General features: G+C 55.9%; 1 protein-coding gene across 3 annotated transcripts in view; it reads right to left on the minus strand.

Moving 5' to 3' along the window:
- Window positions 1-200: 200 nt before the first annotated feature.
- PKIG (cAMP-dependent protein kinase inhibitor gamma) overlaps window positions 201-26921 on the minus strand; it is a 78266-nt gene continuing 51545 nt past the window's right edge. For 2 of the 3 annotated variants that reach the window (XM_075528717.1, XM_075528715.1), the window contains exons 2-3: window positions 4707-4878; window positions 201-887 (exon numbers count right to left, since the gene is read on the minus strand). In XM_075528717.1, the coding sequence (XP_075384832.1) occupies window positions 808-887; window positions 4707-4857 (231 nt within the window). In that variant the 5' untranslated portion in view covers window positions 4858-4878 and the 3' untranslated portion in view covers window positions 201-807. Of the gene's footprint in view, window positions 888-4706; window positions 4879-9166; window positions 9366-26921 lie in introns of all 3 variants that reach the window. The other variant, XM_075528716.1, reaches the window with a different exon arrangement.

Consider the following 26921-nt stretch of genomic DNA (forward strand, 5'->3'; position numbering starts at 1 on the left):
TGGCTCTTTCCCCCACCTACCTGGGCTGCAGAGGGACCACTTCCTGGGCTGGGTTTCAGGAGAGGCTGAAGGGGAGGAGGACACACCAGTTGTTGGGCCCAAGGCAGTGCTGGCCTCTGGGCCGCACAGCATCTGTGTTGTGAGCTTCAGAAGAACGAGGTCCGGCCCGCTTCTGCCGTTCAAGGAGAAACCGCCAGGAGCCAGTCTCTGCAGCCCAGAGCTTTATTCCCAGACGCCAGGTGCACCTCTGGCAGCGTGAAGGGCAGGAGGTGCACAGATCATATCAAGCACGAAACCCCTTCCCTAGAAGAGGACATGCCGAGCTCCTCCCCCGGCGCCCAGCTCCCCGGGGGCTGCATAGATGGGCAGCGGGGTAGCTTACAATGACTTCCAAACAAACAAACAAACAAACAAACACAACTGAATCGATTGTCAGCTCCCTCCCAGTTGGCTGAAAAAAAAAAAAAGGTTTGAAGTATTTAAAAAGTTTAAAAGCATTTTCTTATAAAAGGAATTAAGAAGGTCTTGACCCCAACGGTAGGGGCTGAGAGAAGGGGGTGGTGTCGGGACATGGTCCCTGCCCAGGCCTCCCAGGGGGGAGGCAGTGGGGAGAGGCTTCTTCCTGGGTGGGCTGCTCACAGCAGTGGGCAGGGCCCTGCCTGAGTCCCCACTGAATAAGTGACACCTGCAGTGACAGTGTCAGGGGGGTGGGCCCAGGCGGGCTTCTCAGTCTGGTGTGGGGACCATGGACATCAGACGAGGCTGCGGGACTCCTCTTCCTGCAGGGGCCGCAGGTCAGGCTCAGGCTCAGGAAGAGGTGGTCCCATCGCTGCTCTCAGGTTGGGTGCTCGCAGCCTTGTCTGGGGCGCTTGCCTCCGCCTGCCCTTCTGGAAGGAAGAGAGTGGGGGTGTCAGCCAGGGCAGGGCAGAGCCATGAGGCCTGTTCAGGAAGTGCAGGGTGGGCTGGGGGCCCACCAGATGGGCTCTCAGAGGGACGGTCAGCCTGGCCTACTGGGGGGAGGGGGCTCTGATTTCCAAGCCACAACCTGCAGCACCCCTAGTACCATCCCAGCCTGCCCTCCGATGCCTCTGCTACAGCGCCCTGGGGAGATGGCTGAGGGGCAGCGGGACAGGGAAGGGAGTTCTCAGGCAGACCAGGACACGGAACAAGGCCAGCTCGGGCACAGCAGCAGGGTTGGTGCTGGGGAGGGCCTGGGGTGCATTCTGGGCCGAGGGAACAGAGGGGGCGGAAGCAGCCCACTGTTGACAGCCTCCATCGTTTTCCTCACTCCACACAGCCAGAGACCTTGGTTGGAAGCAGGGATGGGTGAAGGGTAGTGCCAGGCTCGGAAGGGCAGAGCAACTTTATCCCATGGGTCCCCCTCTGCAGGCTCTCTCAAGCCCCGCCGTGGGAGGGGGGCAGGCAGGGCCTGCTGGTCTCGGCATCGGGACAGGCGGTGAGGAGATTGCTAGACCTGTTTGCAGGCCCCCCAGTCTCAGGCCCTTGCTCGGCCTCTGCCCACGGGGTAGCAGCCTCTGTGGGCAGAGCTCTGTGGATGATGTGATGTCACCAGCTGGGCTACAAGCTCACCTGGGGCCCGGGTTCCAAGCCAGTACTCCCCCAGCTGCCCTACTGTCATGTTGCACCTGCAGACTCAGCCCTTAGAGGAGTGGGAGACCCAGCACCCTGGGCAGAGCTCCTGCAGGTGAGGGAGACAAAGCTAGGTGAGGGGATTGATTTGCCCGAGACCAGGCGGAGAAGCCCTGACTGCCACCACAGCCGGCAGCCGTGCCGATGAGTTTCCCTTGCAGCCAAGTGCCCTGCCTAGGGTAGAGGTTTGCACCTACATTGATCGCCTCCCTGGGTTCTTGGGAGTCCACCGAGTGGCAGGAGGGTGTCTGGAGCAGCTTTTGTATGCCCTCCCTCCCAGGTTCCACGCCCCCCACCCCCCACCCCTCACCCCCAGCTCCTGTCCTGGTGTGGCCCCTGCAGCCGAGGCGTGGTCCCAGAGGGTCCTCCATGCCCTCCGGGAGTCTGACAAACCGGACTGTGCATTGGGAACATTTTCCTACGTGGGATGCCCTATCTGGCCTGGATTCTCCTGGCCCGGAAAGGGACACGGTCTCTTTAAACCCCTAGAAGCCCCGCCCTGCTGCTCACTTTCAGTTTCACCTCTACCAGCGGCTTCCTGTGTAGGAGAGGAGCAGACAGGTGGCCACCAACCTGTGAAGGGTGCGTGTAGGGTGCACCTACAGCACACAGAGTCATGCACCCCTCCTGGGCCAGCTGGGCTAGGGGTGAAGAGCCTGGATCCCGCTCTTCTCCAAACAGCACCCTGGGGACTCCCTAGGGCCAGTTTCCCAGCACAGCTATGGTGATCTGTGACTCCTTGGCCCTTAGCATTCACTGCGGCACAGGAGGCCCATGCTCCCTGGCAGGCAAAGGCTCCTCTCTCCCCCCTGGCTGTGCGCCCGGTGCCTCCGAGGCTTGGATCCTGGAACTCTGTCCCTGTCCCTCAGTGAATCCCCTGGGAACTGCTCATTGCGGGGTCTCCAGCCTGCCTCCTCCAAGCATTCCACCATTAGTGCTCCAGTTCCTTGCTGTGAACCCTGGTCTTTCCTTGGGCCCCCGTGATCAGTGTCGAAGTCCTTGGCAGGCCGCATGATGCCCATAAGCCATGGCCCTTGGATTCTCAGGGGGGACATGGCCTTGAAGGCTTTGGGGGCACAGAGGAGCAGCTATGACCACTGAGGTTTCCCGGCACTGATGGCAGGAAGACAGAGGACAAGCGGAGGTGGGGAGAGGGAGGACAGTGAGCACGCCTGCTGGCAGCACCCCACGGGGCAGCTGGGCAGTGAACAGCCACTCACTGACTGACTGACTGGGCCCCTCCATCACATGCCAAACACCACCAGGCACCGCGGGCACAGACACATTACCAGCCCACAGAGGGGGCACCGGGCCACAGAGGCAGCTGGAGGAGAGGTGGCCCGCCCCTGCAGCAGGGAAGGTTTCTGGGGAACAGGTGTGGGCAAGCTGAGAATGCGGAGCAGGAAGAGGAGGGAGGGGAGCTGGTGCTGAGCAGGGAGCAGTGTGCTAGGCCCTTTGCTCATAGGGGGGCTGGAGAGGTTGGTAGATGCCTCAAACTCCAACGCTGACCGCTGTGTGTGTGGAGGGGGCGGGGCAGGGGGAGCTAGCTCCTCCAAGGGGCTCTCCCTCAAGGAAGGCAGGTTCTCACGCTCCCAGCAAGAACTGGGCTCAACCTCTGTGAGGTTACCTCTGCCCAGAGCAAGCTCACAGGTTCTCAGACACACGGGGAGAAGTCAGGGTTGTAGCTTTTCTAGGACAACCCCACCACCACCACGGGGTGGGGGGTCGGGTGGGGACAGGCACGGAGCCAGCAGCTGCAATGCACTGTGGGAAGGGATGTGGCAGAGATACAACCTCATCAGTGCAGGGGGGCTGGGCAGGGCGGTCTTCCATGCATAGAAGATTCCCAAGGGAGGGCCCAGGGCTGACCAACGTGCCTGGATCTCGAGAACAGACAGGAGGGAGGGAGGGAAGGGCTGGCAAGGGGGGGTGGGGAGGGAGGTGTTTGAAGCAGGTGCTGTGTGCCTTCTGTTTGCTCATTCCGCCTGTGGCCCCAGAGTACCTGCAATGTGCCCAACAGAACGAGGCCAGGTGCCTGAGGCAGGAAAGGCCCTCTGGGGCCTGGCGTCTGTGCTCGGGTTTGCGTGAGAGCCGAGAGGGAGTCTGAGGGCCTGGCGAGCCCCAGCCAAGCAGCAGGCTGCTGGAGGGTGTAGGGGTAAGGGCAGCCTCCCTCTGCTGTGAACTGGGGCAGGATGGTGTAAACCTGCGTTCCCCAAAGCGGGTGATAGGGCCGGGGGCGGTACAGGAACAAGCCAGGAGGCGGGGTCATGGGCTATGGGGTGAAAGCGTGGGGCTGCAGGGAGTGCTGGGTAATTGTTTTTCTCTGACAGGGGATACAGGAAAGTCAATTTGGGACCCTAGGGCTTCAAGCATGAAAGCACAGAGCAGCTGGTCAGCCAAGACGTCTGAGCAGGTGAACAGGCACCCACATGAGCAGCACCGCCGCCGCCGGTGCCCCCCGGTCTAGAGGCTGCTCTGCCAAACACGAGCTCCACATCAAAGGCTCCCAAGCCTCGTTGGCCTACTGCCTCCTTTTCAGGGAAAAAAAGCACTCAGAGCCACCCAGCAGGCCACTACAAATGTGTGTACTATAGACAGCCCATGACCCGGGACGAAGTCTCAGTCTCTGATTTTGCTGCCCCCCAATCAGTCCAGCACCCCAGGCCCAGGGGCGGCATCGCCCACTGCGGGAAGCCCAGGTTTAATGACCCTGCTGGCAGTGGTGTGGGTGGAATGGGAGGGCTGGTGTGGGTGCAGGGACAGTAGGAGGGCCAGGCTGTCGACCAGGGGGAATCTGGGGGCCGGTGGGTGCAGTGGAGGCCCTGGGATGGATCTCGGCAGCAGAACTGACAGGACCCGTGGGTGGACTGAGAGGGTGGAGGAAGGGTAACGGGAGCCCCAGGACACCCCGTCGGAAGGTGCCCCTTCTGCCAGCTAGTATCTGGCTGGACTCTGCCGGGGGCCTGTGGGGGCTAATGGGACTTGGTGGCCAGCCGTGGAGGCCAGCTGGCGCCTCTCCACCCACAGACTCAGGCCAAAGACCCACTGGCTCTGACCTGCTCCCTCGAGGGCCAGCTCGCCCATGTCTCCAGCCAGCTTCCGCACACTCACAGCCTCGGAGTCTCCCTGGATGTCGGGCACGGCGTTCCGGCGGCCTGTCCGGTCACACGAGATGAAGTCCGAGTAGGAGGACTCGACCTCCATCATGCCTGTTGCATCGCTCTCAGCCTGCGGGGAGGAGGGGCGGGGGCAGAGTGAGGCCAGACGCAGGTACGCAGGGGACCCAGCCCCGCTCCCCGAGCCTTTGACAAAGTAACAATGGCTGCCCCTTCCTCAACAGACCAATGAGAAAGCAAAGACCGTACCAAGGACCAAGAGAGCTGCCCTAACGCTACCTCCCGGCCACCGCCCTGCGTCTCTCTCTGAGTTACCGCAGCGATTCACTCCTTCAGGCGCCAGGCTTTGGCCAGGTGCTGTCGATGCCGCACTGGGCAAGTCCCTGTGGTGCAAACAGTGACCAGAGTCTTCTGGGGAGCAGAAAGGGCCTGGCCCAGGCTGAGGAAAGAGCCTCAGGCAGGGGAAGGCGGCGGGGGGGGGGGGGGGGGGGGAGGGGAGGGGGGGGAATCAGGAGAATGGATGGGCCTGGGCTGGGGTGGGAGTGAGGACTCTGTAGTGGTGGGCAGGGGCCAGGTCACAACCGTTAACATGGCCCCTGAGGGATCTGGGTGCAGCAGGGCCTGCAGGGGTCAAGTTTGGGGCCTCCGCAGAAGTGCAGGCAGGAAAGGTGGCCATCACAGAGACTGTAGACGTCCTGCGAGGGTGGGTCAACAGGACTGATAGGAAGCGTGGCAGCTGACCTGGATACGTCGGTGGAGAGATGTGTGATTTACTGAGATGGACAGTGGATGAGGACCACTCTGAGGAGGGAAGGTGGAGTAGAGATTACAAAAGCAAACAGACCAACTGATGGACTGCCATCCAGGTTGACCTATATAGGGTTTCTGAGGTTGCCTATCTTTATGGGAGCAGACAGCGCCATCTCTCCCCCATGGAGTGGCTGCTGGGCTTGAACTGCCGACCTTGTTGCTCACAGTGCAATCCAGTAGAGCCACCAAGGCTTGTGGAGTGGGGAATATTCGTGTTTTGGATTCTTGTAGGGTTGTTTTTTTTTTTCGCCAGGGTAACTCAGAGATGGCAGCAAGCCCTCCCAGAGGCGAGGTGGAGAAGGTCCACGGAGACTCGGGGCTCAATCTCAGACGAGGGGCAGGAAAGACGGCGTGAAGTTACTGCTACCGCCTTGATGGCTGATAATACAGTGCAGAGAGGAGAGAGGAGACCACATGCACAAAGCCATAATGTCTCCACCGCTCCTTTGGAGTCACACTAAGCATCGCACCGTCTAGTCTGCTTTTAGCACCCAGGACCAGCCCCAGAACTGACCGTGGTGGTGTCTGCAGTTTTCCACCACGCAGACAGTGATGGTGGCCCATGCAGTGGGCTGCTAACCTCGGGGTCCAGCGGTTCACCCTCACCAGCCCCTCACAGAACAAAGATGAGGCTGTCTGCTCCCATAAAGACGGGCAGTCTAGGCGGCCCAAAGGAGCAGTCCTGCCCTGTCGGAGGGTCACAGTGACTCAGAATTTCCTGAAAAGCTCCAGGTCTCCATGTGACCCGTGTGTCCTCCCTAATGATTTCCCTACAGTATCTCTAGAAGGAGAGTGGCTGCGCTAGAGGACGGGGTGGGGGTGGGGGGATGGACTCGCGGCACCATCTGTGTCACTGTCTCCAGTGGCACAGTGGTGTCTATAGTGGCCCCAAAGGGCAGCTCTCGTGAACCCAATTCTCCCAGCAGCCCACAGGAGACTGTCCATCTGTCTGCACCCTGCCAGCGGTCAACAGGCAGCATCGCATTTTTAAAAGATCAGGGTGGATCTGATGGAGGGATACTCGCATCTCTTACTGTGCCTGGGGATCTCCTTAAAGTGGCATACGACAGCACAGATAGGAGACCCTGGTTAGGAAGTGGGAGGGGTGGTCTGAGCCACTGACCTGACCCCTAGGGGTTCACAGTGCAGTTGGTGTGGGCTCAGCAACTACCAATCCTAGACACATGCAGGCCCACACCCAGAGTGTGTGTGTGTGTGTGTGTGTGTGTGTGTGTGTGTGTGTGTGTGTAGCCCGCCGACTGCACACTGTCTATGGTAGCAACTGTCAGGCACTACCCAGCAGCCCCTCAGGAGGTGGCACGTCACCACAAGAATCCCAATCAGAGAAACGTGCTAGAGGCACATGTGGTGACAGAGCAAGCATCAGGGGCACACTCGTCAGTGACAGAAGCCAACTCACCCCATGAGAAAGCTAACGGAAAAAACATCGGAGTGAACAAATATTAACTGTGTCCACTTCTTTGGGCCAACAGGAAACTCATTTCCTAAGACAATGACAGGAGGTCACTGATGGTAGGGGTGTCCAGAAAGCACCCTGAGTGTTTGGAAAGACTGTCAATCAGTGCTGGGTGGGAGGGGGGTGCTGGTAGAGGGATGGGGTAGAGGACACACACACACACACACACAGGACGCTCACAGCTGGAGACTTCCGCTCCCCCACCACACTTAGCTCAGGACAGAGACTTCATGGATGGATCAAAAAGGACACTCAGAGATCACCTGGGAAGACTAGAAAGAGAGGGAGATGGGACCTTGTAAGAACGGGGCTTGGCTTCTGCTTACCATTCCCACCGTTTCCAGGATAGGTAAATGCAAGGTGGAAACAGGAGCCTCTCTAAAGCAATCCCCCAAAGCTCCAGCAGATGGCAGGCCCTGCCTATTTCTCTTACTGTTTTGAGGGAGCTGGGTTTTGACTGCTAACAAAATAATACATCCCAAGTACTTTGTTATCGTTGGGCTAGGAGAGAGCAGTCCCTGGAGAAGGACGTCATGCTTGGTAAGGTGGAAGGGCAGCGGAAAAGGGGGGGGCCTTCTTCGATGGGCTTGAACCTAAGGTCAACTGAGGTGGGCGAGTGGGCACCTGATAACAATAGCACCGCAAAAGGAACTCCCCGAAGTCCCAGAGGTGGGTCCTTCTCAGGGCACAGACGTTTCATCCTGCCTCTCCCCCTGGGGGACCTGCTCCAAGCTGTACAGCAAGGGAGGGGCCTGTGGCAACAATACCAGGACTCAACAAAAGAGACACAATGTGAAAATTCCGACCATAGAATCAACCACACCACCTTCTGCCACTCCAATCAGTTCTGATTCACGGGCCCTCTGGGACAAGGTAGAGCGGCTCCTTTGAGTTTCTGGGATTTTAAAGCATTACAGAAGCAGACAGACTCAGTTCTCTCCTGCAGCAGCGTGACTGGGAGTCCTGACTGCTGATCTTGCAGTTAGAAACTCAACACATAGCTACTCTGCCACCCGGGCTCCGTTACAACCATAGTAAAAATAGCATTTATTAAGCACTTATGAGTTTCAAAGGAATCCTGGTGGTGCTGTCCTGTGAACCTCAAGGTCAGCAGTTCAAACCCACCAGCCATTCCTCGAGAAAAAGATGAGGCTGTCTGCGCCTGTAAAGATTCTGTCGTGGGAACCTCACGGAGCAGTTCTGCCCTGTCCTGTCAGGTTGCTACAGGTTAGCAGGTTGTGGGTTTCCGGAAGATCACTGACGTAACCGCCATAACAGCTCTCTGAGGTTGCTGCACACCTGTGACTCAGGACGATCTCGTGTGGGCCAGCCTCACCCACATGCAGGACAGCTACTGCCTGTGAGAAGGGGCCGACTGAGCAGGTGTGCCAGCTCTGCTGTGCCTTGATTTGCCGCCCTCTCTCTGTCAGCAGGTCGGCACTGTGCGAACAGCAAGGAGCCTCTGCCTGGTCTCCAGCAGGTCTGGCTCAAAGCCTTTGCCCTGGGCAGGCTCCTGCTGTTCCCCGCCAGACCCTCCACCAGGGCCTGGCAGGGAGCAGCCACCCCACTGATCGGACTCTCAGAATGACCATCAGTGACCGGATCCTTTCCTGCCCACCCACCGATCTATGGGAATGGCCGAGCGACACCTTCTCTGTTCACCGCAGGGCTCCCATCTGCTAGCTCCAGCTCCATGGAGAGGGCCAGTGTCACCAATGCCAGGACATATTCCCAGGGCGGTGGCCCTTGCCCTTGGCTCGCCTGACTTTCCCAGCTGCCCAACGCAGGGCACGGAGAGGGAATAGGGCCAAGCTGACAGCCCAGCCCTGGAAAACCCTGACTGAGCCAGCGTGCTTGGGCTGCCTCACCTCCAAGTGAGCCGGGCTCTGACAGGCGACTCTGCGTCCACAGCACGGACACGTCGTTCCTGTCTTCTTCGATCCTGCTATTCTCCATCCCTCACCCTCGGCCCTTCAGAGGTAACGGCAAATGAGAAGGGAAGTCTCGGGAAACGGTCACCCAGCTAGTGCAACCTCAAGGGGGAAGCGAGTGGTCTGACAGCCTGCACGGGGCATCGCCACGGTTTCTAGGCCGACCAGCCAACTCCACTTACTTTTGGAAAATAGTCCAGGTTGTATGTCAAGACCAGTGGACAAGGATGGACACCAGAATGTCGCTTCTAGCGGTCAGACCTGGGAGGCACCAGATGGGGTTCTGACCGAGCAGGGGGAGCTATCCTTATTTCACTCCTTCGTAGACAGAGGAACGGTTTGTGGATGCGCTTTAAGTGTGGGGGGCAACGTCCACGGGTCCTGTTAAGTGAAGCAGAAGCTCAATGCTATTGTCAAAGCATTGTCCAGCCCTGCCCCCACCACGCCCGGGAAGCCCTGCTGCGCAACCATACCACCGGCCTCTCGGGCATGGGTGCAGGCCACCAGGGGGTTCTGAACCACCAACCGTCAGGCTAGTAGCTGTGGACAGCATGTGCCACCCGGAGCCTCTCGTGATGGAACCACATGCACCCCTCGGCACGATGAGTGGCTTGAAGTTGTTTGTGCATTCTAAGCATTCTCTACGACGAAGCCACCCCGACTGTTCCAGTATTTCACTCGTGCATATGTGTGTGAGTGGTAAGAAAAGGAAACAGAGTCAAAGCTCCATCTCCTTCCCACCTGCCTCAGTCCCCCTGTGGACCTTCCAGAGAGCCTATGAATGTGGGTGCTCGCCCCCCTCCCCACATTCCCTTCCTGGCTCCCAGATTCCTCTCCGGCCCCCATTTGAACAAGGAAGATGGGCTCTGAGTCTCTCCTTGCTGACATTGTATCGACTGGTTCGCCATTTGTCAAGAGTCTACCCAGCACATTCTAGAGCCCAGGCACTGGGCACACATCAAACCTAGAGACGCATCCTCAGCCCGCAGGGAGTCCACCATTTGATATGGAAACAGTCACGGCTCGCGTCAACACACCACGTGTCACCAGTGCAGTCAGTGCTGGGGACGGCGGACTGGCTCTCTGCATGCTTGGCTCCGCTGATGGCCGTGCAGTCAGGGCAGGCCTCCAGGAGGAGAAGGCCCTGGGTGGGGTCTGGGAGGCGGACAGAGTGGTCCAGGCAGGGCTAATAGCCATTCTGGCCAGAAACCAGCTCTAGCCTGCAGGTTGCTAAAGAGGGAAGTCTCCTCTTTCCTTCCTTCAGAGTGTGGACGTCTGCGATTGCTACCCCAGAGGGGGCGGCGGTGCCCTCGCACTCTGCCCCCAACCCTCCCTCCAGGCAGGATCAGAGGCTTACCCCTGCAGGTGCTTGCTCTGGGGTCCAGACACCAAAGGGCACTGCTGGGGTCCCTACAGGGAGCTGCTTCGACCTTCTGTGTCTAGTGCTCCCACGGGCCCTGGCTCCTCCCACGGCCACCGTATGCTTCCAAGTCTGCAGCTTATGAGTCCCAGTGACCAGACAGATTCCATTACAGTCTCAATTGTTTTTCCAAATATACGAGAAAGGTCATTTCCTGTTATTTTTTTCTTTTGAAAAAATGCTAAATATTTGCAGAAAATGACCAAAGAGAAAGGATATTATTTTGCATAGACCACAGAGCCCATGGGGGAGGGCTCGGGTCTGCTGGGAGTAACCCCCCAGAGTGGAGCGGGAGCAGGCTGCCCAGGGCCCTGCGAGACAGGATGAGGGAGCTGGCACGCCCCAGGTTCAGGGGCGAGCAGTGGCTCTGTGCTGAGAGCCAGAAGCAGCGAGAGGGGGGCGAACAGAGAAGTCAGGACTCCACGCAGAGCACATGCTTCCAGAAAGAGGGAGGCTGGGAGCAGGGGCTGGAGAAGCTGGTTAGAGGCCAGCATCAGGCCCCCAGAGGGGGCTGAGGGCGGGGCTCACCACAGAGGCAGGCGCCTGTGTCTGGCTTCTCCATGGTGCTCAGCCCAGGAAGCTTTTGTTTGAAGGCAGACAGGTGGGTGGGAAGCCTGGCACTGGGAGGCTGCGTGGTGAAGAGGAAAGGGCATGGTACCAGCGGCAGACACATGCTCAGCGACTTCCCCAGTGGCCTGGCCATGTGGGCAGTGCCATTCTGTCTCCAACAGCCTCTCTGACCGCTTGCTCCCCCACCTCTCCCCTGAGCAGCGGCGTCTAGACCCCACACCCTTGGGGACCCCACACCTACCTCTCTGGCCACCTCTCCATCACCTACACGCAGGCTCCTCCTCCATTTCAGACCTTACTGAGAGCTCCACCCCAAGTCTCTCGGTTCTCTTCAAGAGTGTGTTGGTGACTCCCACATGGAGTCTGAATAAAGTAGCCCACAACACTTTCAAAGCCCCTGCCTCCAAGACACAAGCCCACCCTCTCTCCCCCTCCTCTCCAGGGTGCACTGAAGGCCCCCCAACAGGGAGGCGGACACCAAGAGTCACTGCTTCCTCCTGCTCGGCCCCACACAAGCCACTACCCAGGGCCTGCAGCTTGCAACAGATAGCTCAGAATGGCCCCCTTCTCTCCCCTCGAGTCCACCCCCAGGTTCTGGAGTCTCACCTGGCCCAGGGCGGAGCCTCCTCTGGGCCCCAACCCAAGGTCTCCGCAAGTCAACGGATATGGCTCCTTGCTGGAATTCACCTCTGATGCTGTCTTATTCCATGTGGATAGACAAAGATCCCAACTCCTGCCAGCTCCTGAAGCCACGCACTGCCTGGGGCCTGCACCCTCCCTCATGTCCACCCTCCTCTTGGCCACAGATAGATCTCTCATTTGGCAAACCAGCTCAATGCTCTCTGGCCTCAGGACCTTCACACAGATGGTGTCTTCTGCCTGGAACATTCTCTGCCCCTTGTTCTTAACAGACCCGCCGCCGCCCCCTTCAGATCCCTCCTCAAATGCCAATCCTCAGAGAGGCCCTCCCTGACCAGGGATGTCACAGAACGTTCCCTGGGGTGTTTGTGTGTGACGCTACCCAGTCTGTTCGTCACAGCACTGACCAAAAATGTGTGTTAATGGTTCCGTCGTTTCGGTTTCTTTCTTTCACTCGCCTGCAGATTTCACAAAGGCAAGAACCATATAGGTCCACCCACTACCAGGATCCTGTGCCCCACAGAGACCCACTGCCTCGGCTATGGTTGTCTAGAGAGGCAAAGCCAGTGGTGGTGGGTGTAGAAAAACAGAGAGAGATAGTTATGGGAAAAATGGCTCACACAGTTATAGAAACAAGCCCGTCAAAATCTGGACAGGTTCCAAGTCCCTGGGCTGGGTGCTAGGCCGGAGGCTTCTCCTGACTCGAGTAGCGGCAGGGCTGGCGGTCCCAAGATCGGCAGGAGGATCAGGGTCTGGTGGGTACATAAGCAAATGACTCCAAAGTCAGAGGGGCAGGCAGCAGGCCTCCGAGGGGTCCCAGGCACAGCGGGCAATATGGCGGGTCGTTGGCTGATGGCTGCAGCGCGATGGAGCCTCCCCCACGGGGCCTTGTAGCGTGGGCAAGGACGGAGCCTGCACTGCTGGGCTAGAGTGTGGAAATAAGTGAGCGCTGTGCCTGGCCCTCTGGCTCCTGGCGACGGCCCTCTGCATTCCCAAAACTGAGTAGAAAGCCTCATTTGTCTCCTGCAGAGCAACTGGTGGTTCCCAACTGCCGACCTTGTGGTCAGCAGCCCGACCCATCACCACTCCGCCACCAGGGCCCCTTGGTATGCTGGCACCGTGAAGTTCCACTTTAAAATGCCATTCCTTCTTCCTGCCCAGCCTCGCGCACTCAGGCGCTTCTGACGCGAGGGCAGGAGAGCGGCCATGCCCTAAGAAGGTGGTCCACGTGACCATCACGTGGGGGCACAAGGCCCAGCAGGCACAGTCCTTCCCATGTGCATGTCATGAAGGCAGCCGCCAGGCTCTAGCTCCGTGACAATCGTCAAACTCACCCGCCCTTAGCAGCCCCTCTTCTCCCCGCGGTAGGGGTGTTACTTGACTGAGCGCTGGGCCTGGCATCTTGAACACAGCCCCTGTCAAAGCTGGGCGGGGGAACAGGGAGAATGAGATCACTTCCCAGCAGGACTGCCACTGCCAGGCAGAGCGCCTCTGGGCAAGGCCCCTGTGCCTCAGACCTCAGGGACCCCAAGTATAAGGTGACCAGACGTCTCGCTTGTGATGGGACAGTCTCGATTTTTAACAATTTTTCCCACGTCCCGCGGCATTTTTAAAAAGTCTCGAATTTTGGAAAGAATGCACGCCAAGCTAGGGTAGACGGTTTTCAGCTGCCATGTGGCTATTTCGCCAGGATAGGAGTTTTATCAATGGCGTCCCGCTTTGCCAATGTTAAAATCCGGTCACCTTACCCAAGTATGAAAGGCAGATGTGAGCTGGGACGTCTCTGTGGGGCTTTGACACGTGACGGCACGCTATGAGCTTCACGGCGCCTGCAGGACTCCCCAGTGAGGTTAGGAAAGGACACCTGCCCGTGGAGCTCGGAGCCGCATGCAGGAAAGCTGCGGCTACCAGACCGGGAGGAAGCCCAAACGGAGCCCGTGAAGTGCCACGTGGGCAACTTGGAGACACAAGATGCAAGAGAGACGGGGCTGCCCAGGTGGCAGCAGCTCCGCCTCCAGCTGCTCATGCCAGCCGCTCCCTACCTGCCACTCCACCAGCAAGCCAGGTTCCTCACACACACTGCCCAAACATAAAAAGACAAACCCCTGCCACTGAGTCGATGCCGACTCCATGTCTTACAGCAACCCCATAGGACAGGGTGGAACTGCCCCTGGGTTTTGGAGCCTGTAACACTCTGTGGGAACAGAAAAGCTAGCCTTTCTCCTGCAGAGTGGCTGGTGGTTTTGAACTGCTGAGGCACCCTACCCCAGGGCTCCCCTTACCTAGATCCCGCAGATGTTTGAAGTATGCTGGTGCTGTAAGCTGCCTCGAACTGGGTGGTTTGTAGGCCGTAAGAGATCCTCAGCACCATCTCTAATGCTCTTTCCTCTCTGGGTCCCTTCTCTAGAGCATGGTAACAAGCACCCCCAAAACACACCACAGTGAAGGAAAAGCAGCAAGGTAGCATCTCCATAAGAATCATTCACTCCGTCGTTCATTCAACAAAACTTCACTAACCCAAGCGTGCCAGGCTCGGAACTAGAAGGCACAGATCTAAAGGGAGGGAGACCCCATGCAGCCCCTGAAGGAGGTTCACGCTCCAGTTGCCACAACAGCCTCATTAACCGGTGCTGGTGCTGAGGAGCACAGCAAAGACACCGGAATCACCGCGGGGCCCTCGCTAATTCCAACTTGGGGGAAGTGCTCTGTCGCTGACAGTCATCGCCCTCATCGTCTGTTACTGATGGGGGTGACACCGCCCACACGTGTGATGACCCACAATGAGCTGAGGGACAAGTGCTGCAGGAGTCCCTACGACCCAGGCGGCAAGGGCTCTGGCAGGAGGTGCTGGGTGGCGTGGCGGGCAGAGCCCAGGCATTGCTAGTCGCGGTGGTACATGTACAGTCTCCAACCGTAAGGATGCTGCTTGCTCCTCCCCTTTGTTTTTCTCGACTGCTTGGCCGGCTGAGGGCCCGGCCACAAACAAGGCAGGCTCTGCCCTCAGGAGGCTCCCACTGGTCACAGGGGCTCATGCTGACAACCGGCCTCACTGTCAGCTGACAGGTGTGCGAAGGCGGGGCAAAGGACAGCTGTGGCCCAAGTCAGGTTCTGTAGAGTAGACAGGACGAGGGGAAGCATGTGCGAGGAGGTGCAGGAGGGGGCTGGGGGTCCAGAGAGACCCACCAGGCACTACAGAAGGTCCCTTCCTTGTTGTTTGGCTTGTTGTAGTTCCAGCACTTGGTGGCGGTGTTTGCACGGAGTACTGGTATTGGCACCGGGTTTGTGGTGTCCAGTCCTGTCCCCCAGCAGAGATCCTAGGGGGAGTAGAGGCACGGCCTTATCGAATCCTCACAAAGGCCAATCCATGGCTCAGAGATGTGGCCGGAACCACCCAGGGTCCTCCTACCACCGAGGGGCTGATTCAGGACTGGAACTGGGTTTCCCCTTTCCCAACCCGGTCCCTGGCATCACCCTGGGGTCGGTGACATCGAGCGTTGTGGCTCATCAGGTCACACCCCCACCAGCCAGGGACCCCCTCCCATACCGTTTATTGTAATCACAGAACAACAGGGGACAAATAGCTTTGCAAACCGTCCAATTGTAATATTTCTTAGAAGATATGAAAACTAGCGACATAATTGCCTTGTAAAATCTCTCTACGTTTAATTACAACATTGTGATTCATGGCATAATCAGTAACTGAGCAGCTGCCTTTTCTCTCTCCTAATTTTCCTTTAATTATTACCGCAGGTTCAAGAAAAATTATTGATAAGGTTCACAAGTAACTGTTCTCCACAATGTTGTAGCTTGAACACCAGAGATTTCGGCAAAAACCGTGACTGTAACGGCGCCGCGCAGCAGGGGACAGGACGGGGTGTAGACCAGCAGACTTTTAGCCTTGAAGGCGTGTTATCGCATGCAGGCTGGGCTCGCGAAAACCAGCGCTGCTGGTACAGGTAACGGCAGGGATTTGTTCATGTTAAAGCTGTCTTTCTGCTGAAAGACTGCACAGTTTACAGACCCTTCGCACCGCGATGTCACCCCTAGAGGCGCCACGGAGTTCAGGGCACACTGCCAGCAGCGCTGGGTCCTGATGTGGAAGGCTCTCCGTCTGTCCTGTCAGAGAGCTGACGTCTCCCCAAAGCCTGCTCCCTGGCTTCTCTCCCCATGGGGGTCAAAGCAGGCCGTGCCTGGTAACGACAGGGGTGACAAGGACTGCTCTCCAGAATGAGAGTCGGGGAGTCCGGACCTGCCAACTAGAAACAGCTCCAGAGAGCCGGCCTTGGAGCATGTGGTCTGCCCGCTTCCTGCCTCCTGCATTTCCAAGAGAGCCGGATCCGCACAAGTGTCCTTCACATTGACCAGGGCAGCAAGAACAGGGCGAGCGGGCCAGGGACTCCGTGTCAAAGCAGACCCTGTGCTGAGCGACCTCTGGTTCTGATGCCAAGGGAAACGCGGCCCCACGGAGCAGTCGTGGTCGTGCAGCGATCGCCTGCCCGCTGATAGAGCCCGGCTGACACTGGAGGCTGTCTCCTGCTGTGTCAGCTTCAAACGTGGGCACAGCACAGACGTGTGGGCAGCTTCTTGGCTAACACGGCCGTTTGGAAAGTCAACTTTGTTTACAAACCTCCTTTATCCAATGAGTCTCGGGGGAGGGCTCGCTCCAAATTGGCCAACTGCGGACCACTGTCCTCTTTGAAGGACCAAACGCTAGCCTACGGACAGAAAGGAGCTCAGAGGTTGCCCAGGGCTCGGGATGACCTCTAAGGGCTTTGGGGCAATCGCAGTTCTCTAAGCTGTGCCCAGGATGACAGGAGCCCTAAATAGTCTGAATACACACATACGCCCTTGGTTGAAAACCCCAGCCCTGGTCTTCATATGAGTCCTGCCTTCTCAAGGCAAAGAGCCCCTGTGCTCCCACAGAGGCCCTTGGGAAGCTGGCCTTCCTGAACCAGCCTCGGCTGGATAAACAGTTCCGGGATCTAACTACCGCATCACAGTTGCTGCAAGCATAAGCCTCCAGGGGACTCTCGGGGCGCAGAGTCTGAACTCAAGGCCTGGTGCCTCTGGAGGCTACTGTCGGGCACAGCCCAGAAGCCTCGGGGCTGAGCAGCTAGAGGGTTCTGGCTCCAGGGCAGCTGCCTGCCATACGAGACCCTCTGCTCTACCCACAGAGAAGGGGGATCCCTGTAAGATGTGCTGGGGGACAGGGGACCCCTGAGAGGAAACTCAGAGTTGCTGGACAACTCCAAACTCCTGGGACCACCGTGACTCGGAGAGAAAGAGCGATCTCAGGATTTCTGCCCCAACACAAGGAGACAGCTGAAGAAAGGGGTCAGAGGCTGACACTGGCTCTCCACCATTCGTTAGCAGTGCGACAACGAGCTGTCCCTTTATTTCTGTGGGGCAGACACACTGTCTGAAAGGTCTGCGGAAGGTGGCGTGCCAGCCGGTGGGCAAAACTGAGCACAGGAGACTTAGTCCGGGCTCTTGAGTCTGGCTCTGCCACTTAACCATAGGCAAGTTGTTTCAGCTCTTTGAGCCCTGGTTTCCTCATCTGTAAGATGGGGGAGGAGAATGATGCCGACGGCACAGGGTGAAAGAAAATGAGCCTAAGAAGTACTTAAAAGTGCTTATCAGAAGGCTGGGCATCTGACTTAAATAAACAGTCCTTGTAGAAGCTCTGCCCGGGCACTCATGTGGCCAAGCACACACCTGGCCCTTTGCCAGTACAGGCTCCCCCGCTTAATGGGGTGACCATGAAGGACCTAGGGAGAGTTGGCTGCAAGCCTGCAGGCTGGCCCTCGGTGCAAAGGGGCGGCAGCTACAACTCTCCCCAGTACCGGCCTGACCCTGTGTGGTCAAACCTTGTGGTGGTCCTTGACCACCAGAGGGGGAGCTGTCGTTGGAAGAGTTGCCATGTCTTCTTAAGAGTTCCAGGGCAAAGCAGAGAGACTGTTCTGGAAGCCCCAGCTAGGTATGTAAATCATCCACGAAGAGAAGAGAAATCTAAGACTTGGGATCCTCAGACAATAAGATGAGAATGCTGAAGGCTACCAGTGTGAAGTGACTTGGCCAAGGCCACTTGCCGTCCTTCCTTTATGCTGTACCCTGGTGGTTTAGTTAGTTTATTGTGCCAACCTGGCCGATAAACACAAGTGGGGTTAATTGAAGGGCGGAGGGATAAATGGCTCAGTGAGCCTTACCTTTCTAGTTCTCGGGTCTCTTGTTTTGTGGTGGTTGCACCAGGGTGCAGCTGCCTTAGCAGTTCCCTGCTTCAGCTTGCGAGGCTCACTTCCTGCAAGACACCCCCAAGGAGAAGGCACATGGACCTGCCCCGATGCAGCCCTGGGTGCTGGAGCAGCCGTGTGGAGACCCCTGCAAGCGCTGAGATGCTTACACGTTCACTGACTCGGTGTTCCTCCTGCAGTCAGCATTGTTGTGTCTACTTTGTGAGATGGAGAAGGGCTTTCTGGATTGGTGTCATATATATAGGTTAATGGGTTACTGTTGGACTTGTGGGCTTGGGCAGCACTGGGTTGGGATGTTTTCTTGATGTGCACTTAACCTTTATATAAAACTCTCTCTTATACATGAGTTGCTGTCGATTTGTTTCTCTAAAGTACCCAGACTAGCACACCTCGTTACCCCCAATGCCATGACCAGCCCCTCTCCAAGGGGGAGATGTGGAAGGACAGAGGCCCTGAGAGGGGAGGTGATGAGAGAAGGCTAGGGGAGGAGGTGGAACGCATACTACTCCATCAACCAAACTGGAAGCAGAGTCTCTCTGCTTCAAACTCTCCAGTAACTTCCATGCATAGCCATCAGGAAAGAACCCAGACTCTTTCACCACCACCTCCAGACTCAACTTCAGCCCCTGCCCTGTGAGCAGTTCATGGAACTTCTTCCAGTTCCTCAGGGCACTGGGTCCTCTCTAGCCCCCGGGTACTGACCAGACTACTCTCTGAGCCTAACACCTCTTCCTGTCCACTCTTCTCTGGACCAGCTCCCACTCACCTTTCAAGCCTCAGTGGGCTCCCCACCCACCTGCCCTCTGGACCTGTTACCTATCTACTGACAAACTTGCTGAGGGCAAAGGCCGTGTCTACCACGTTTGTACTGGTATCCATACCCAGTTCATGGGAGAGGCTCCAGGGCTACTTGCTCACAAGTGCATCGATGAAAAGGGCTTCTCCTGGCCGAGGCAGGAGTCTAGACCGCGCTGCGTGGACACAGCTGTGCTCCTCTCGGGCTGAGGGGAACGGACATGGTCCCCTGGTGCCTCTTCTCCACGGAGTGGAGTGGACCCGCGTGCTCTCCAAAGAAAGGAGGAGTTCACCCACTTTCTGCGTGTCCTTATGAAAACCTGAGCCCTGGAAGAAAAGGAGCCACGTAGGTACGAGACACCTTGGCATGCGACGCCTTCTAGCCTGAAACCCCGAGCAATCACATCCATGGAGAGCCAGAGGGCCTCTGTGGATTCTCTACCCAAACTTGGCATTTCAAAAGATTCACCGGATTTGCGGACAATAGTATTACTTGAGGTGAAAAGCCAATTATGGTGCTGTCTTGAATGGTAAAGCATTAACTTATGTCAGAGCCATTTAGCTCTTGGAAAAATCTGAGCCACCACCCCGCCCCCACAAAAAATAAAAGAAGAAGAAGAAATCTGAGCAATGCCCCCAAACAGCAAGAGTTCTAGACAAGTGACTCCCACTTTACCAAGTGTAAGAGACTTGTAGCCTCTCTTCTCCCCACACGACTTAGCTGGCCCTTGTTAGAGGGGTGCTGGATTTCACCTGCCTTCGATCCGCTAGCTCAGCATTCAGCTTCACACTGAGCAGTTTTACACAAACGTGGTAGAAAGTTGGGACCACGTTCAAGTCTACTAGTATCTTCTGTGTACCACTCCGTCTGCTTAAGTAAATGACAGAAGAAGCCCACTGTCCTCTGCGCGAGAGATAAACTGCTCTTCTGGTGTCCCACGAACCCAGGGAGCAACAGCCATGAGCACCATCAATAACAGGAATGTGGGGGTGGGGACAGTGACCTAGAAAGCTGGAGGTCATCAGAAATGAAGTGAAACGAATAAAGATCAATATCCTAGGCACGCGTAAGCTGAGATGGACTAGTGTGGTTCCTTTTGAATGAGACATGCATAGTCAGTCTACTATGAAACGAAGATAAACTGATGAGTGACGGGGTCACTTGTCATCAGAAAGATTATCAAGTCATTAAACTTCTGCTAAAGAGAATTCTAAACAACAATGCTGCAGCAATAAACTCAACAAGCACGGTAAACGCTGGCAGAAGTCTAAGCCAGATTCAGAAGAGGGCATGGGGCAAGGGGCACTGTGGCTGATGGCTCATAGATTTCGGCTGAAAACAGAATACCAGAAAGATGTTGACTTGTGTTTTATTGACTATGTAAAGGCATTCAGTTTGTGGATCATAGCAAATTCTGTATAACAAAGAATAGGAATTGCACAATCCTTAATTGTGCTCATGCAGAACCTGTACCTAAAAAGACAGTCATTCGAGAAGAACAAAGTGATTTTAAAATCAGGAAACATGTGCATCCTTTCACCACACTTGACAAATTTCTTCACCTTGGATGCTAGAACATATCTCGAAAGCTAAACTGTATGAAGGAAGACATGACATCGGGACCAGAGGAAGACTCAGTAACAATCAGCCATAAGCCAAGGACATAACCTTGCTTGCTGACAGTGAAGGGAAATTGAAGCCCTTGCTGATGAAGAGCCAAACTATACCCTAAAGAAAACTAAAATCCTCACAACTGGACCAAGAAGCAACATCGTGACACACAGAGCAAAGACTGAAGCTCTAAGGTTTTCATCTCATTAGGATCCGTGATCATTACCCATGAACACAGCGTTCAGAATCTCTCACCTGACATGTCTGCTGCAAACCTATTGTGAAAGACCTCTCTGCAGTGGTTAAAAAGCGCACCCAAAGATGCGCCGCTGAGGCCAAAGATACACCTGCCCCAAGTCATTTTATTTGCGAGCTCCTCGTGGACATGTGACAGCTGGACAGCACGTAAAGAAGACCAGAGATGAAAGCATGCATTTGAACCACGGTGTGGGTGGTGCACGCTGAATACACCAGGGAATATGCTAGAAGAACAAACAGGTCTGTCTCGGAAGACGTTCCGCCAGAATGCTCCTGGGAGGGCGGGAGGGCAGCTTCACCTCACGTGCTTTGAACATGTGATCAGAGGGACCAGTCCCCGGACAAGGACATCATGTTTGATAAAGGAGAAAGAAAGTCGTGCAAAAAGAGGACGACCTTCGGGGAGACGAACTGACGCAGTGGCGGCCCCCAAAGCAAGGGCTCTGAGGACGGTGCTCTGTTCTGCTGTGTGCCGGTTGCCGGAATCAGCCGCAGCTCAGCGCCCACATGGAATCCAGGCTCTCGCTGCAGAGAGTTCTAATCAACTTCTGGGAAAGGCCAGGCTGCCTTTTCTTCATGGAGTCCAAATTCCTTTTTAATTAGATTCCTTTCTCAAAACTGCAAATCTCGTTTGGAAATCCTTTCTTTGCTTTCTTCAAACAAAGGTAATTTGGCACAATGGCATGGCGCGTGGTATGAACTGGGTGACGACCCACCTGGGTTACTGTCTTCTTCCTGCTTGCATCTCCGGATTTTCTCCGGTTGACTAATCAGTCTGGAAATCCCAAACCACCAAAGGAAAGCAGCGGGTAGGTCGAACACACTCTGGGGCTGTAAATGCAAAGTCTTGGGAAGGACAGGTTACCAGCACCTGCTCACACACTACTGAGTGTACTTCCCTAGGCTCAGTCAAACTAGGTCAGCCCAGGGTCTGGGAATTTCTCTCACAGGCATGTTCACGTAAGTGAGGCTATTCACGAAGCGTAGCGTGAGCAGGGAGAACGGAAGACAATCGAAATAGCTGTTAACGGGGAAATGATGGTATAGACAGGGCAAGGAGAACCTGTACAGCCACTCTGAAGAAAGGAGGAGGTACCATTGTACCAACGTGTAACCAGTTAGGCCAACTACTACCCCCAATTTTGATGAAGTTTCAATAAGAGAACCAATAGTTTGCCTTTTTGAAGGGGAGGAACTGAGTAAATTATTTTAAAGTTCATATAAAATAATACATATCTAAGAGAATTGGCCAGGGTGCAGTTAAGAAAGTCGTGAAAATTAAATAGAGGCTTTTCAGTAGAATAAAAAGAGATGATGGTAACCTAAGTGTAGACAAATAGGCTCCCAGGCGAGAATGGCAATGTTGGGTTTTCAGTGACAAAGTGATCTCCCTTTTGACAGAACTAATAGCCACACACATACATAAATACCAAGTCCAGTTACCTATGAGCTTGGGGACAGGTATGAAGGATATATACCGCGCTGCCAACACTGGTGATTCCCTCAGAAGAATGGAAGAGGGACAAAGAGGGAGAGGGAGATTGTAATTTTTCCTTTAAAGATCTTCCGTTTGTTTAGTAACAATGAGCATGTCTACTTGTATTACTTAGAGAAAACAAACCCCAACGAACAAGAACAAAAACGTGGCTAGAGCAGAGCAGAGTCTGCTAGCAGACCAGAGCACACATCGCCCAGGGCAGGTGCACTAGGTCCTCAATATGCATGCCTTTCACATGACAAAGTACACTGACAGGGTACTTAGTCAGTGGACGAGGGATTGTTATAAGATTTGTAAGAGCCCCCCCCCCAATAAAATGATTAATTTTTTTAAGTAAATAATGTCTTTACTGGAAAATCATCATCATCTCCCCTTCTAGAATCCCCAAAGCAAGCCTGTGGCTCACCCTGGGAGCTGCCAGGTCTGGGGGTGGTGCCGGGAGGGGCTCATTCTGCACTGTTGCCTGTTTTCTGGGGCTCCCTGCCCTTTATTCTATTCTGCCCCCAAACCCAATTAGATGCACTCCAGGGAGGGGCCCATCTGCTGGGACTGGCATCCCTTGCAGTCTGCGGCAGCTCGGCTCACATAGCTCGCTCCCCTGTCTCCAGACAGATGCTGCATCTGAGGGGCCTGGCATACAGAGACGTGACCCGCACAATGGTGTGCAAACCCTACGGATGGAGGAGACCGGAAAGGCAAATGGTTCACCGCAGTGGGTGAAATGAAAGGGAAGGGCAGTCCCCAGCAGCTCTGGAAGGCCCGGCCCTCATGCTAAAGTTGCCATCTCAGAGGTACCTGGAAGGTCACCTGCCCTCCTCAGGTGACGATGCTTTGCTCTGCCCTTTTGTCGTTCCAATTCACTGATAAACACTTCACTGAAACAATAATGGCATCACACATCTCTACAGCATTTCACATTTTACAAAGCACTCTGAGATTCCTGAACTTATGTCATCTTCACAGTGACCCTGGCATCAGCTCAAGAGATCATCCCATTTACGGATGACAACATGGCCAGAGGTGGTCAGGGTCATTTTCAGGTCACACAGCCAGCTATTCAAGGAAGCAGGGATGCAAACTCAGGTCTCCAGCCCCAAGTCTAGTAGGAGCCCTGGCGATGAAGCTTGGAGAGAAAGGGGAACTGCAGGTAGGACAATGGATGGAACAAAGGGCTCCATCATCATCTTTTCCTGCCTCCTGTGGAAACCTCTAGAGTAGAAGTCAGAGTCTATGCCATCCCAGAGAGAAACTTTGCTCAGAATGCTGGAACGCAGGGGCTGAATAAGGGAATCCCTTTAAAGCAACGCCTTTCCACGCTCCCTCACAGCAGGCCAGCCCACCCCACCGTAGGTGTCTACGGCCATGCGGGGCAGGCTCTGCAGATGTTCACCTCTGTAGCTCCAGACTGTCCTGGGCTTGGACTCAAGGGCGCCCTCACAACGACCCTATAGACAGAGTGCAGCTGCCCCTGCAGCCTCCCTGAGACTGCACATCTTTACAGAAGGCAGCCTCCTCTTTCTCCACAGCGCTGCTGGTGGTTTCGAACTGCTGACCTTACAGCCACTACGAGTGAGCCAACTCCATGGCTGAAAGTTTAGAGATCACAAGGTTCCTACCTCCAATACAATTTGCCATCCATTTCCTTTGTCCATCACCACCCACCCCCTAGATCTCTCTGAAGACTGGGCAGTTCTCCCCTTACCTAGGGCAGCAGCCTCCTCACCTACCCCCCTCTCACTGGCCAATCCACTCACCAAAAGGCCAACATCTCTCTCTCACACACACACACACACCATCACCACCACCCACCCACCACCAACCCCAGGCCTGCCTCTCTGCACCCTCCTTCAACCTTTGCTTTCTCCCCACACCCCACCCCGTGCTGGACCTCACTGGCCTCTGGTTCATCAACACTTCACCTGCTGACTAGCGTGGCCTGTTCACATATGTGCTTCCCTTTGCCTGGACTATTCTGCCCCCATTCAAAGTCCCCTCATCCCACTCCCCACTGCAGCTCTTCGCATCTGTTAACAGAACCCTCCCTTGAGCTGAACCACTGCTTGATCGCAGGCGCCCCGCTCTGGCCAGGCTCTCCCCACCCACTAGTCCCTCTTCGTCCACAAACTTGTCCTTGTGAGCTTCAGATGGGCACGGGCCACGCCTGTCTTATTACACTGTCCACCTGCCTCCTTGCCCAGCTCTTGGCGGGTATTAACTGCTCACTAAGGGTCAGCTGAGTCACTGAAGTATTTATTGAACTGAAGGCTGGTTTGAGCCCCGCCGCTTCTCCCCTTTCCCCAGGACACCGGCAGCTCTGGGGACACATTACCGCCTACGCTCAGAGTTATCAGATTCTTTTCTTACTCTCAGGCTTCGAGCTTCGTGAAAGTCTTATTTTAACAGCTGGGTGGTCCCCACAGCACCTTGCTCAGTGGCTAGCAGGCAGGGTTCTGAACTGTAGATGAAGGCAGCAGGCCTATACTTGCTGGCAAGTCCATCTAACTGTTAAGGAGACCGGGTGCTGCTTAGGGACTTCAGTAGATTCTGTCTACCTGGGGTGCCAACGCATTCTCAGCAGGAGGTTGGGCCGGTTGGGCTGTGTCTGAAGCCCTGGGACAAGTACCTAGGGAGGAGGCTACGCCTCTAAGCAGCCACGCACAGGTGGCGGCTTTCCTTCCCATGAGATCTGGGCTGTGGGGCACCCCAAAGCCCACCCAGGGAAAATGACAATGAAAGCTGCCGCTGAAATGCGGGGTGGGGGTGGGGTGGTGGGGGGTGGGGGTGGGGTGAGGGACAGGAGATGGGCGACAGGCCAACTGTGCGCTGCTGACAACAGCGCATCACAAAGTCAGACATAAAAATTCTGGAGCCAAAATGGGAAGTGTCAGAGAGCCTAAACAAGCAATCAAACAAAGGGGTGGTATGGGGAGAGTTCAGCCCTCTGACCTGGCCATGTCTCATACAAAATTCAGGAATATGAAACCACAGGGTGACGAGTTCAAGTATGCGCTGCTGTCTGGTCCGTGTTTCCTTCCATGGGTATGCTCCTCTCTCGCCGCCAGAAACAAAGCAAAACACAAGCACAAAACAAAGGAAAAACAAAGCCTAGCGGCCTGCCATCAAGTCCACCCTGACTCACGGTGAGCGTGGACACGGTCCCCCAGAGCGTGCGCGTTCAGAGGAGCAGGAGCAGACAGCCTTGCCCCTTCGGAGCGGTGGCTGATGGGCGGGAACCACGGCCCTTGTGCTTAGTAGGCCTACACTTAGGCAAGTGTAGGGCCCTAACACGCACGCATGCGTGCACGCCAGAGTTGGTGCTGGGCAATCACACCTGTGAGTCTTACAAGGTGGGACTCGGGGCTCCTGGGTTTCTGAACTGGGGCCCCCGCAGTTTGAGAGCAAACGTGCTTTTCACTCCTCTGAAACCAAGGGACACAGGAGCTCTTGAGAAGCTCCAGCAGGGGTCGCTCTGTTTCTCCCTCATCCAATCCCTGGGCCAAGTCTGAGGGTCCGGGGAAAGGTGAGCATCAGCAGCGCCGTTCCTGGTGACCTGGGGAGACAGGTCCTCCACCAGCTGCCGGGTGACAGTCTGGCGTTTGGTGGCACTTTTGCAGATTTCTTTCAGAGAGCTTTTCACCGAAACTCAGACCCACGGCCATCGTGTCATTCCAACTCAGAGCGACACCATAGCGTGTTCTGAAGACTGCAGATGGTTATGGAAGCAGTCAGCCTACGCTTTCTGCTGAGAAGTGTCTCATGGGTCTGAACCACCCACCCTGCAGTCACCCCAGCGCTTAACCTACAGTGCCCCGGCCTCCTTAATGCTTCCCACCAAACCCCTGTCATCAACTGGACTCCAACTCCAGCGACCCAGTAGAGTTTTCCACGGTGGCGGTGCAGACAGCCTCGTCTATCCCCACAGCGGGGCTGTGGGCTTGGAACTGCAGACCTTAAGGTTAGCAGCTCACCGCTCACCTCACAACAGCCCAGGCTAGCATTCATTCATCTGCCTCCATCCATCACTCACTTCCTCTCTCAGAGCTTTGAATCAGTGGGGTCCAGTCTGACCCCTTGCTGAGAATGTGTTTCCACCCCTTAGAATCTGAATCTAAATCTTAATGAGAGCCACCCCCACACACACACTCCCCTCCCCCCACTGATTCTTCATCTCCCTCAGCGGCACCTGGAGTTCTTAAGAATCACTTAGTGCCCCAGAGGTTCAGTTGTGAAGAGCCAAATTGAAGAGCGGTGATTTCTTGGAAGAGTACTTTGGTTCCTCTCAATGTTAGGAAATGCTGGCTTCCTCCGGGAAGCGCCGAGGCGGCCTTCAGCACTCAGCACAGCAGCACCTTCCAAAGAAACCACTCTGGGAGAGAGGAGCACTCAAGAGTTCTTGTCTGGCAAGGCTGGAGATCTCCAGGAGGTGGTGAGCTCAGCCTTGGGTCATGTTTCCAAGAACTTTAGATTTTCCAGCTTGGTTTCCACAGAAGAATCACTTCAGGCTCCTCGCGTCTCAGCAGAGTTGGAGGGGGAGTTGCGGAGAGTGATCCGCTGCTTTCTCACTGAAAGAACACTAACACCTACTACCTGTCTCTACCTCACCTGATGCCTTGAGACCGAGGCCTCAGTCCCAGGAGAACAGCACCCACACCTGCTTTGGGCCCTGGCTGGCTGGTCTCAAGAATCGCATCACTGGCCTCAAGAGTCAAGAGCCAACTCGGCAGCTCTGGGCATCTGTACCAAACGCACTGCCATTGAGTGGATTCCAGTGAGAGCGCTCTCTATAGCGTTTCCAAGGCTGTCAACCCAAAAGATGGGCCCCAACCACCTCATCTTTCCCCCAGGGAGTGGCTGGTGGGCTTGAACCGCCTCATCAGGAGCTTCAGAATGGATG

This window comes from Tenrec ecaudatus, chromosome 12 (genome assembly GCF_050624435.1).
Source record: "Tenrec ecaudatus isolate mTenEca1 chromosome 12, mTenEca1.hap1, whole genome shotgun sequence".
NCBI lineage: Eukaryota > Metazoa > Chordata > Mammalia > Afrosoricida > Tenrecidae > Tenrec > Tenrec ecaudatus.